Source organism: Nycticebus coucang, chromosome 5 (genome assembly GCF_027406575.1).
Source record: "Nycticebus coucang isolate mNycCou1 chromosome 5, mNycCou1.pri, whole genome shotgun sequence".
In the NCBI taxonomy this organism is placed as follows: Eukaryota; Metazoa; Chordata; class Mammalia; order Primates; family Lorisidae; genus Nycticebus; species Nycticebus coucang.
Window position 1 is genome coordinate 93,069,484 of NC_069784.1, and position 13,627 is coordinate 93,083,110.

Below are 13,627 nucleotides of genomic sequence, written 5' to 3' on the forward strand. Positions count from 1 at the left end.
ACTGCTCTGTTTGCGGGGTGGCTCCTCCTGACTCCACGCTGCACTGGGGTGAGCTGTCTCAGAGGAGTCACCAGGCCCCTGTGATCCAGTTCCCAGAGACCTCTTGAACCCTTCCACCTGAGACAAGTGCCGATTGAGACAGTTGATTCGGACCTTTTGAACTGGGCTAATAGACTGAGGACTTTTCAGGTGGTGCCCTGGGTGTGCGATTGTAGGAAGGTTTGATTCTCCTTTTCCAACTGGGGCCAGAGGTGGGCAGGCGGGGTGACTTAATTGCTGATTTTTCCACACAGCTGAGACTTCAAGCCAGAGTAGAAGTTGCAATAGGATCGAACAGAAACCAGCTGAAAACAAGACAGAACCACTTTGCTCCACCACACCAAACAGGGACCCAGTTTCTCAGGCCACAACACTGTACGGGCCCTCGATAAAACCCCAGGGGAAAAACCAAAGGGAGTAAGCCATGGGGCGGAATCAGCGGAAAAACTCTGGTAACATGAATAACCAGAATAGATCAACCCCCCCAAGAAAAGATACGGCAGATGTGATTGAAGATCCCATTCATAAACAACTGGCTGAGATGTCAGAAGTCGAATTCAGAATTTGGTTTGCAGACAAGATTAATAAAATGGAATTAGGAATTCGAGGAGAAATTCAAAAACTGTCTCAAGAATTTAACGAATTTAAAGACAAAACCACCAAAGACTTAGACACACTGAAACAAGAACTTACAGCCCTCAAAGATATGAAAAATACAGTAGAATCCCTCAGTAACAGAATGGAGCAAGCAGAAGAAAGGATTTCTGACATTGAAGATAAAGTCTTCGAACGCTCCCAATCTCTCAAAGAGGAAGAGAAATGGAGAGCAAAAACGGATCACTCACTCAGAGAGCTCTCAGATAATTCGAAAAAAAATAACATAAGGGTTATAGGAATTTCGGAGACTGATGACGTGGCAGCCAAGGGCACAGAGGCCCTTCTACATGAAATTATGAAAGAAAATTTTCCAGACATGCCTAGAGAATCTGAAATTCAGATAGCAGACAGCTTCAGAACCCCAGCACGATTCAACCCCAACAAGCCATCTCCCAGACATATCATAATTAGCTTCACTAAAGTTAACATGAAAGAGAAGATTCTCAAAGCAGCCCGGCGAAAGAAAACTATAACGTACAAAGGTAAGAATATTAGAATAACTGCAGATCTCTCTGCTGAAACTTTTCAAGCAAGAAGAGGCTGGTCATCAACTTTTAATCTCCTAAAGCAAAAAAACTTTCAACCCAGGATTTTGTATCCAGCTAAACTGAGTTTCATCTATGATGGAGAAATTAAATACTTCAATGACATTCATATGTTGAAAAAATTTGCCATAAGTAAACCAGCTCTTCAGGATGTTCTCAGACCTATCCTCCACAATGACCAACCCAATCCTATACCACAAAAGTAAACTCACTCAGAAACTTCGGATCAAACTCCAACTTCCACACTGGCGAAAGGATTAAAAATGTCCACTGGACCTTTGAAAAACTCGATACCCAAAATTCCACCAGACTTATCCTTACTCTCCATCAATGTGAATGGCTTAAACTGTCCTCTAAAGAGGCATAGGTTAGCTGACTGGATACAAAAACTTAAGCCAGATATTTGTTGCATACAAGAGTCACATCTCAACTTAAAAGACAAATACAGACTCAGGGTGAAAGGATGGTCATCCATATTTCAGGCAAATGGTAATCAGAAAAAAGCAGGTGTTGCAATTTTATTTGCAGATACAGTAGGCTTTAAACCATCAAAAGTAAGGAAGGACAAGAATGGTCACTTCATATTTGTTAAGGGTAATACTCAATATGACGAGATCTCAATTATTAATATCTATGCACCCAACCAGAATGCACCTCAATTTATAAGAGAAACTCTAACAGACATGAGTAACTTGATTTCCTCCAGCTCCATAATCGTTGGAGATTTCAACACTCCCTTGGCAGTGTTGGATCGATCCTCCAGAAAGAAGCTGAGCAAAGAAATCTTAGATTTAAACCTAACCATCCAATATTTAGATTTAGCAGACATCTACAGAACATTTCATCCCAACAAAACTGAATACACATACTTCTCATCAGCCCACGGAACTTACTCCAAAATTGATCACATTTTAGGTCACAAGTCTAACCTCAGTAAATTTAAAGGAATAGAAATTATTCCATGCATCTTCTCGGACCATCATGGAATAAAACTTGAATTGAGTAACAACAGGAATCTGCATACCCATACAAAAACATGGAAGTTAAATAACCTTATGCTGAATGATAGCTGGGTCAGAGATGAGATTAAGAAAGAAATCACCAATTTTTTGGAACAAAATGACAATGAAGACACAAGCTATCAGAACCTCTGGGACACTGCAAAGGCAGTTCTAAGAGGGAAATTTATAGCACTGCAAGCCTTCCTCAAGAGAACGGAAAGAGAGGAAGTTAACAACTTAATGGGACATCTCACGCAACTGGAAAAGGAAGAACATTCCAACCCCAAACCCAGTAGAAGAAAAGAAATAACCAAAATTAGAGCAGAATTAAATGAAATGGAAAACAAAAGAATAATACAACAGATCAATAAATCAAAAAGCTGGTTTTTTGAAAAGGTCAATAAAATAGATAAACCTCTGGCCAACCTAATCAGGAAAAAAAGAGTAAAATCTCTAATATCATCAATCAGAAACAACAAAGACAAAATAACCACAGACTCATCAGAAATCCAAAAAATCCTTAATGAATATTACAAGAAACTTTATTCTCAGAAATATGAAAATCTGAAGGAAATAGACCGATACTTGGAAGCACGCCACCTTCCAAGACTTAACCAGAATCAAGTGGAAATGTTGAACAGACCCATATCAAGTTCAGAAATAGCATCAACTATACAAAACCTCCCTAAAAAGAAAAGCCCGGGACCAGATGGTTTCACGTCAGAATTCTACCAAACCTTTAAAGAGGAATTAGTACCTATATTACTCAACCTGTTCCAAAATGTAGAAAAAGAAGGAAGACTACCCAACACGTTCTATGAAGCAAATATCACCCTGATCCCCAAACCAGGAAAAGACCCAACAAGAAAAGAAAATTATAGACCAATATCACTAATGAATATAGATGCAAAAATATTCAACAAGATCCTAACAAACAGAATCCAGCAACACATCAAACAAATTATACATCATGACCAAGTTGGTTTTATCCCAGGGTCTCAAGGCTGGTTCAATATACGTAAATCTATAAATGTAATTCAGCACATAAACAAATTAAAAAACAAAGACCATATGATTCTCTCAATTGATGCAGAAAAAGCTTTTGATAATATCCAGCATCCCTTCATGATCAGAACACTCAAGAAAATTGGTCTAGAAGGGACTTTTCTTAAACTGATAGAGGCTATCTACAGCAAACCCACAGCCAATATCATATTGAATGGAGTTAAATTGGAATCATTTCCACTCAGATCAGGAACCAGACAAGGCTGCCCATTGTCTCCATTGCTTTTCAACATTGTAATGGAAGTTTTAGCCACCGCAATTAGGGAAGAAAAGGCGATCAAGGGTATCCATATAGGGTCAGAAGAGATCAAACTCTCGCTCTTCGCAGATGATATGATTGTGTATCTGGAAAACACTAGGGACTCTACTACAAAACTCCTAGAAGTGATCAAGGAATACAGCAGCGTCTCAGGTTACAAAATCAACATTCATAAATCGGTAGCCTTTATATACACCAACAACAGTCAAATTGAAAAAGCAGTTAAGGACTCTATCCCATTCACAGTAGTGCCAAAGAAGATGAAATATTTGGGAATTTACCTAACAAAAGACGTGAAAGATCTCTATAAAGAGAACTATGAAACTCTAAGAAAAGAAATAGCCGAAAATGTTAACAAATGGAAAAACATACCATGCTCATGGCTAGGAAGAATCAACATTATCAAAATGTCCATACTACCCAAAGCAATATATACTTTCAACGCACTCCCTATTAAAGCTCCACTGTCATATTTTAAAGATCTTGAAAAAACATTACTTCGTTTTATATGGAATCAGAAAAAACCTCGAATAGCCATGACATTACTCAGAAATAAAAACAAAACAGGAGGAATCACACTACCAGACCTCAGACTTTACTACAAATCGATAGTGATCAAAACAGCATGGTATTGGCACAAAAACAGAGAAGTAGATATCTGGAATAGAATAGAGAACCAAGAGATGAATCCAGCTACTTACCGCTATTTGATTTTTGACAAGCCAATTAAAAACATTCAGTGGGGAAAAGATTCCCTATTTAACAAATGGTGCTGGGTGAACTGGCTGGCAACCTGCAGAAGACTGAAATTGGACCCACACCTTTCACCATTAACTAAGATAGACTCTCATTGGATTAAAGATTTAAACTTAAGACATGAAACTATAAAAATACTAGAGGAGAATGCAGGGAAAACCCTTGAAGAAATTGGTCTGGGTGAGTATTTCATGAGGAGAACCCCCCCGGGCAATTGAAGCAGCTTCAAAAATACACTACTGGGACTTGATCAAACTAAAAAGCTTCTGCACAGCTAAGAACACAGTATGCAAAGCAAGCAGACAGCCCTCAGAATGGGAGAAGATATTTGCAGGGTATAACTCTGACAAAGGTTTAATAACCAGAATCCACAGAGAACTCAAACGCATCAGCAAGAAAAAAACAAGGGATCCCATCGCAGGCTGGGCAAGGGATTTGAAGAGAAACTTCTCTGAAGAAGACAGGCGCACGGCCTTCAGACATATGAAAAAATGCTCATCATCTTTAATCATCAGAGAAATGCAAATCAAAACTACTTTGAGATATCATCTAACTCCAATGAGACTAGCCTATATCACAAAATCTCAAGACCAGAGATGTTGGCGTGGATGCGGAGAAAAGGGAACACTTCTGCACTGCTGGTGGGAATGCAAATTAATACATTCCTTTTGGAGGGATATATGGAGAACACTCCGAGATCTAAAAATAGATCTGCCATTCAATCCTGTAATTCCTCTGCTGGGCATATACCCAGAAGACCAAAAATCACAACATAACAAAGATATTTGTACCAGAATGTTTATTGCAGCCCAATTCATAATTGCTAAGTCATGGAAAAAGCCGAAGTGCCCATCGATCCACGAATGGATTAATAAATTGTGGTATATGTATACCATGGAATACTATGCAGCCTTAAAGAAAGATGGAGACTTTACCTCTTTCATGTTTACATGGATGGAGCTGGAACATATTCTTCTTAGTAAAGTATCCCAAGAATGGAAGAAAAAATACCCAATGTACACAGCCCTACTATGAAACTAATTTGGGACTCTCACATGAAAGCTATAACCCAGCTACAACTTAACAATAGGGGGAAGTGGGAAAGGGGGGGGTGGGTAGAGGGAGGGGAATCGGTGGGATCACACCTGTGGTGCATATTACAGGGGTATTTGCGAAACTTGGTAAATGTAGAATATAAATGTTTTGGCACAGTAACTGAGATAACGCCGGAAAGGCTATGTTAACCACTGGGATAAAAATGTGTCAAATGGTTTATGAAGTGAGTGTATGATGCCCCATAATCATATCATTGTATACACTTATGATTTAATAAAAAAATTAAAAAAAAAAAATAATAAAAGTCTTAAATAGTTGCATTTTAAATTGAGGCAAATAATATAATAGTACAATTAAAAGAGGTATTTTTTAGTGGAGTGCAGTGGCTCACACCTATAACCCCAGCACTTTGGGAGGCTAAGGCAGAGAGATGTCTTAAGGCCAGAATTTTGGAATCAGCCTGAGCAACATAGCAAGACCCTGTTTCTGCAAAAATTTTGAAAAATTAGCTGAATGTGGTGACACATGCCTATAGTTCTAGCTACTTGGGAAACTATAGCAGGAGGATTGCGTGAGCCCAGAAGTAATGAGTTATGATCATGCCACCGCACTCTAACCTGGTCTACAGAGTGAGATCCTGTCTATAAAAAATAATAATAAAATGAAATAAAGAAATGTTTTAACTCTTTTCCTACATAAATAAATTAATCATGTATAGTACACATTCACATACAATTACATAATATAAATATTAAAGGGTATAATATAGAAATATATATGTTTTAAGAGACAAAAGTATCACTATGCCACTGATAAAGTATGCTAATCTGGCTAATGGATTTTATTTCTCACTTTCTGAATCTATAATTAAATACATATTTTGAAAATTTCTTAAAAGCTATGATATCTTTTGACCTTAAAATTTTATGGAACATAAAAATTAAACATAACTTGGTTAATACCAAGCAGCTTTATCTTACACAAATAGTAAAATCAAAGCCTCTATTCTAAAATCTCAAGAAATTACTAAAAGGCAATATTTAGCTTCTTCTAAACAGAGCAGTTTTACTTGCTTTTCACCATTTTTTCCTAACATGTGATTTCATGGTTGTTATGGTATATTATTAAAATCCCCTGAAGGTCATACCTAACTGGACACTCACTTGAGATTGTTTATCCACTTCTGAAGAGCTTATTATTTTCTAAGAGAATGAAAAAGATGTTATACGGAAGCCTATTGCTTTAGATGGTTAAGAGATAAATTAACTGCCCAGACAAGAAGAGTAAATAGAAATAATTGAGCATCTCTTTGTTTACAACCCAATCTTATAACCTCTACGTAAACAGTGTCATCTGAATACAGATTGAAGTTAAACTTGTTAAAGCCTCTGAAATTCAAAGCTTATATGCTGTTTTAATTCTCTAGTTTATTTCAAAATATAATAAATAATTTGAGAGATCAACATCACTTTGTTCATTTGAAAAAGAAAAATCTGAAAGAACTTAATGGGGCGATATAGGCAGTAAAGGGATAACACTGTGAAAATGAAAATACTGTTGGGGTAATGGGTTTAAAATATTTACATGCATTCTCTACCCAATTTACCAGATATTTATTTTTCAATCCTATGATACTGGACTTTTGCATCATGTTGAAGATTTATTGGCCAAACTTCTCCATAATAATGCCAGGAAATACAAGAATCAAATATTGGCATAAAAGCCCATTGACAGCTCCAGTAACCAGGTATACAAATCTCATTTACTTTTTTTTTTTTAAGAGTGGCCTTTCTCAATGGAAGAACACAATGATGCGGTTTGAATAAGGTACCCAATCATTGCCATACTAGTTCACATAATGTGTCTTTGCAAAGGACGCTAATAATATACCACTGACTCACTACTAGGAAGGCTGTTTGGTCCAAAACTCATGCTCAGTTAGACCATGAAAAACATGATTGCAGGTACAGCATATGCTTGACAAGTCATGGAACAAAGCTGGGCCCTGCTTCCTCCAGGAAGCTCCAGCTGGGTGATGAGATGGCATCTTTCCAAGGACAATGGTTCCCGTTAGGCCATCAGAGAGTCAGAAGAGTCTGGGTCCCTCATGGTTCATCGAATCCATGTGGCCGTCAAGCAGAGGCACATTGTGAGCGGAAGTTGAGAACAGGTCCAGGCTCTCATTTCCCCCCCGGCTTGTTCACTGTTGTCTTCTATGTCTCCCCATTCCCACAGCTCAGTTTGCACATTGCTGATCACTTGACTTTTACTTTGTTTTGAGGGCTAAATATTCAGGTTCCACAGTTACTAGGTGTTCACCCAGTGCCTCTTTTGACCATGTGTGCTTTAAACCTATTTCCTTCCCTACCTTCTAAAAGGAGACTTAATGAAACATTGACTTTTTTCTGTCACAAAAATTCTTACGGTTTTTGTCAAAAGAGATTTGAAATACAACATGAAATGATATACTCACATCTCTCACCACCACCTCCAAATAACTGAATTACATAAATAAAACATTACATAAAAAGTGCTTTGCTACAATTTATGGGAGGTAAATTTAACAGGAGCTGGCTCATTGTAGGAAAATTCAACATATCTTCTCCTGATCCTTTTATTTCATACAGGGAGAGAAATTTATGTCAGTTGAAAAAAAAATCTATTATTGCTTCTCATAACTGAATCCATTATTTTTCTCCATGATCCATCAGGTAAAAACAAGAATAATAGATTGCTTTGACAGAAACCTTGAACATAAATGTCCCCAAGAATCAAACACAGTAAGTTAAACCGGTTTCATGTGGTATTAAAACAGGAAAAAATAACCTTTTTTTAATATATTTAGAAATCAGATCTTAGTTTAAAAAATTATTATCATTTAGTACAAAGAGACAAATTATATAGTAGTTGAATGTGCACAATGAAATGGAAAAATTTCCATTCATTCCTGTATATGCCCAAGCAGAATTGAACACGAAGAAATGAACTTGAAAAAATAATCTTCTTTGAAGTTTTACTAACTGGTTTTTTATAATTTGCCCCTTGCTTGCTTTAGACTCCATGACTTTAAATAAAAATAATTGAAGTTGTACTATACATAGTCAACTGATTAAAAATATTAGTGTTGATCTCAGCTTACAAATATGTTCTGCTAATAAAGGAATTAAGTGGTTTTGTTTTTTTTCTTTTTCTTTCCTTTTCCCCTTCCGGGCTCCTCCTCCCCAATCAAGCGGTTTTATAATCTTTAGCCCTATGTGACCCCTTTTAGTCCAAGGACTTCAGAAAAGTTTGAATGTATATGGACACACCTACCTTCCCTATATACATATATATGTGTATATGTGAATAAATACATACGTACATATGTCTGTATATAGATGTGATATATGTGTATTTGTGTGTGTGTATATACAAATTTAAATTGCACACTATTTTAAATTGTATACAAACTTTATGGCCACCTTGTGTGTATGTATATATATATTATATATATATATATTTAGAGAGAGAGAGAAAGGAGGGGGTGAGATGATAGTGACGGATGGATGGAAGGGTGGATGAATAGACAGATGGACTGGTACACAGGTTGATAAAATCTAACAGTCATCTCAAGGGATTTTCTCCTCAATGGACACGTTCGTGGCATCTAATATTCTCTAATTTTATTCAGAAATTCTGATCTCACATCCTGTCTCTGGGGAAGTTGACCCCATTGCCAGATTCGGTCTCAGGACTTATTTTAAGCCAGTTAGCACAAAGCATTCACATTATATCAATTATTGGTCCAGGGCTGGCATGTGACCCAAGTTTGCCTGAACAAGAAAATGAACACTATTTTTATCCAAGCTTGAGAGAAAGTTTCCTGTTTTCTCCTGCTAGACGAGGAGAGAGAACGAGGAGCCCCAGTTTTGCCAATGACAGCCATCTGTTATCCTGAAAACATGAACCATGAGGATGGCAGAGGCAAATGTTGGAAAGGACATGGGACTTCATAGACATCACTGAACCACTGGTGGTATTGTGCCTAGAGGCCTCCTACCATCCACTTAAGAGAGTTTACAGATTCATTTATGCTTCACTGAATCCACTTTGAACTTGGGTTTCTGTAACTATTTGGATAGGTTCTTCTCTCTTAAAGCCAGATAAGAGAATATATTCAAAACATCCTATTTTCTAGTGGCTTGTTTCATTCATATTGCTTTACATCAAAGGTCTTTGAATATACATTTGATTTTGAAACCAACTTGGAAAAGTCCCCCTCGTCATCCAATGAGGCAGAGAATTTGATATCCCCGTTGCTTGAGAAGACAGTAATATTGTTACAAAGTTTAATCCAAATTTAAGATTAGTAAAAATCTTTTTCCCTGATATAGTGCAGACATTACTCCTAGCCTCTGATTCTGAAATAGTTTAATCTGTTTTGTATTAAAACTTTGACCTATATGCCCACTTCTTATTTTTCTATTTCAATAGACCTATTTCTCATACTGTGGGCTATTAGATGTTTTTCATGTATTTCCATAAGTAATAACTCATCAGCTTTGCAACCTGATTCTTGACATTAAGGGATTAAAACTATTGTAGATGATTCTCAGATTGCACATACTGAGGTATAGAAAAAATTCCATCATTTCCTTCTACAAAATGAGAAAAATTTTAATTCGTTCTCTCAACAGCTGTTTCATTTTTTTATGCATGGGGTGCAAGTACGTGCAATTACTCCAAGTACAATCAAGTCGTTTAACATGGCTTTACCATCATTGTAGTTACAGGATATTTTAAAAAAGAAAAAAAAAATCTCAAAGCACAGGTCCTGCTGTGCACCAAAGCAATCAAATCCCTTCATAATAACAGCCTGATGGGATTCAGCAATCTGAAGAATAATGAATAACCACTGTAATCAGTAAACAGGAAAATGCTACAACAGTCACTGAGTAAAAATTGACTATCATCTGTTGATTCTCTTGATCGGCATTTCAAACAATAAATAGAAATGTGAGCATTTCTTTAAAAGAAAAATAACTTTGTTTAATGCACTTAATTTTACCAGGAAGTGAGAAAATAATATATCATCTTAGATGTCCTACAGTGTTGCCCAGTCAATAAAACGCAATTACAATATTTTGTGTGATACCTGCCTAAATTTACCCTATCACTTTCATATGTCAGGATAAACTGATTTTGCAGTTGATTGATCAGATTGCATTTCTGGACTGATTATTCAGTATTTTTGTTGCTTTGTTATTTAATATTCTTCTTCAGTGTTCATCTTATGAAGTTATCTGCATCTGAATATGAAGAGTCTGTTTCAAAATAGTCCTCAAGTTTCCAGTGCAGTGTCTCAAATGTTGGTCGTTCCTTCGGCTCTGCATTCCAGCACTCCAGCATGATGCTGTAGAATTGCTGTGGACAGTTAGATGGTTGCGGCAGTTTATAGTTTTGACTCAACATGTGGATTACCTGAGCACCTGTCATACCTAAAAAATACAGAAGGAAGCCAACAACAGCAACAAAAAAAAGTTAAAGATGAGTGTCTTAAAGACACTTACACTCTAGGTTCCAAAGCAAATCAATTTCTTTAGCTAAGCCATGAGGTCCACTGTCCCCTCCCCAGGTTGCAGAGATAAAACTAAATCCTGAAGCAAGTAACAGTCTTTAAGACTGCAGTTCAATAGCAAAGGAGAGAGAAGCAATAAACCATCTCATTAATGCAAATTATTGTCATTAAATTGTGTCTATCAAGCTCCCACAGGTATGTGGTGTGGTCAGCCTCATAACTCTGCCCTCTAAGTCTGAGCAAAGCAGTTAAAGTCACACCTAAGTAAGTGACCTGCAGCAGAAAGGCCCACTTTAGAATTAATTACTCACCACTATAAGGCATTTTGCCATAAGTAATGATTTCATAAAGAAGGATTCCAAATGACCACACATCAGACTTAATGCTGAACTTATTAGCACGAATGGCTTCAGGCGCAGTCCACTTCACCGGCAGCTTTATTTCGTGTTTAGATTCATAGATGTCTTCATTACCTACCTGTTAATGCATTGAGGAATCAAGCCAAGTTAAAGTGATTTTTATCTTTGCTATCCTCATTCATCTCTAACCTGCTTCACATTAAAATTTAAAGGGAAAAGATACAAAATGAGCTTAGTTCAATTGATAATTACAGTAGCAAATTCTGAATCTGACATACAAGACTGAATAATCTATGGGAAGTCATTAACAAAATACAGGGTGTTCATAAAGTTCCCGTGCAATAGTCAACTATTTTAAATTGCATGTGAACTTTATGGACACTCTGTATCATTTGAAAACCTAATACGTGCTAAGAATAGCACTGGAAGGAGCATTCTACCATACGTGGGAGGATTCATACCGGAGGATTCAGCCAAACTGGTGGCGCCTGTGGCTCAGTGAGTAGGGAGCCAGCCCCATATGCCGAGGGTGGCGGGTTCAAACCCGGCCCCGGCCAAACTGCAGCAAAAAAATAGCTGGGCGTTGTTGCAGGCGCCTGTAGTCCCAGCTGCTCAGGAGGCTGAGGCAAGAGAATCACGTAAGCCCAAGAGCTAGAGGTTGCTGTGAGCCATGTGACGCCACGGCACTCTACCCCAGGGCAGTAAAGTGAGACTCTGTCTCTACAAAAAAAAAAAAAATAGCCGGGCGTTGTGGCGGGCGCCTGTAGTCCCAGCTACTAGGGAGGCTGAGACAGGAGAATCGCCTAAGCCCAGGAGTTGGAGGTTGCTGTGAGCTGTGTGAGGCCTCGGCACTCTACCGAGGGCCATAAAGTGAGACTCTGTCTCTATAAAAAAAAAAAAAAAAAAAATGGAAGCAGAGCCTGTTTGTTGTTTTGATTTACTGCTGGTATTGGAGAGCCATTGACGTTTATAATTACCATGTAACTACTTGCAGATACCTGAAAAGTAGGGTCCGTGTGATTTACATTAATTTTTCAACTCACCGGGATTCTAATTAGTTTACAAAAAAGAGAAAACGATGAATTCTTGAAGATCAAAAGGGAATCATTATTTGTTGTGCTTCATGACCCACATCCATATTTTTAGGGCACAATGTGGGAAATTTAAAATTAAATCGAGAGAAAAACGTCTAATACTGTATCTCCTAGTTCAGTGTCTTTTGGACTAAGGTCACAAAATGGGAGGAAAAATAAAAAGCCAATGATTGCTGAAGAATTCTGGCAGCAGGTAGACCAGTCTGGCGTGAAGTGGGCAGTGGTGGGGAGGGTAATACGGTGTGAAGTATGCTGCTTTTTGTAAAGGAAACAAAAACAAAGAGAGACTACCGATGCTGAGAAACAAATCATTAATTCAACTTCAAACTTAAATACATACTTTTCATTCTGGGTGGTCATTATTTTCTCTGTTTTCTTTTCCTCTTGGAGAAGAAACAAGCATGGATGGGTGGTTTGTCTGTAAGGTTTCGAGACACTGAGGTGGTCTGTGGACCACAGAACTTACAAAAACATTGTCTTAAAGCATCAGTTCCCAACCTTTCTGGCAAGAGGAACCAGTTTCTTGGAAGACAATTGTTCCACAGACCTGGGGTTGGGATGGTTTCGGGGCAATTTAAGCAACTTACATTTACCTTCAATCATCAGCATTAGATTCTCATAAAGAACACACAATCTAGCTCCCTTACACATACAGTTTATGGCAGCAATCCTGCTCCTAGGAAAATCTAATGCCGCTGCTGGTATGATAGGAGGTGGCGCTCGAGAGATGATGTGAGTGATGGGGAGCAGCTATAAATACAGATGAACCTTCCCTCACTTGCCCACCACTCACCTGCTGTGTGCCCAGCTCCTAACAAGCCACTAACTGCTACTGGTCTGTGACCTGTGGGTTGGGACCACAGTTTTAAAGAATACCAGTAAATCTACTGGTCTACTAGTTTGTTAGGTTTTTGACCTATTACAAAAATAAATTAAAACAGAGCCAAACCCACCTTAAAAACTCTTGCAAGTCCAAAATCCGCTACTTTGTAGATATTATGTTCACCAACGAGGACATTTCTGGCAGCCAGATCTCTGTGGATGTAGTTCTGAGACTCCAGATAGGCCATTCCAGAGGCAACCTGTGCCGCCATGTCTACTTGCTGAGTCAGGTGGATTTTTGACCCAGCATCATCTCCACAATAAGAGAAAATAAGATATTTACTTTGGGGAATATTCAGACTACTACAGTGAATTCTGAGAATGTTGATGAATGAGCTGTCAGTGGAATTAAGTTCA

At 37.9% G+C, this 13,627-nt stretch overlaps 1 protein-coding gene across 2 annotated transcripts in view; it reads right to left on the reverse strand.

Moving 5' to 3' along the window:
- Positions 1-7,761: 7,761 nt before the first annotated feature.
- The window catches only part of FRK (fyn related Src family tyrosine kinase), a 113,417-nt gene continuing 107,551 nt past the window's right edge, over positions 7,762-13,627 (reverse strand). The window contains exons 6-8 of one of the 2 annotated variants that reach the window (XM_053592515.1): positions 13,342-13,523; positions 11,247-11,412; positions 7,762-10,781 (exon numbers count right to left, since the gene is read on the reverse strand). In XM_053592515.1, coding sequence (XP_053448490.1) covers positions 10,720-10,781; positions 11,247-11,412; positions 13,342-13,523 — 410 coding nt within the window. In that variant the 3' untranslated portion in view covers positions 7,762-10,719. Of the gene's footprint in view, positions 10,856-11,246; positions 11,413-13,341; positions 13,524-13,627 lie in introns of both variants that reach the window. The other variant, XM_053592514.1, reaches the window with a different exon arrangement.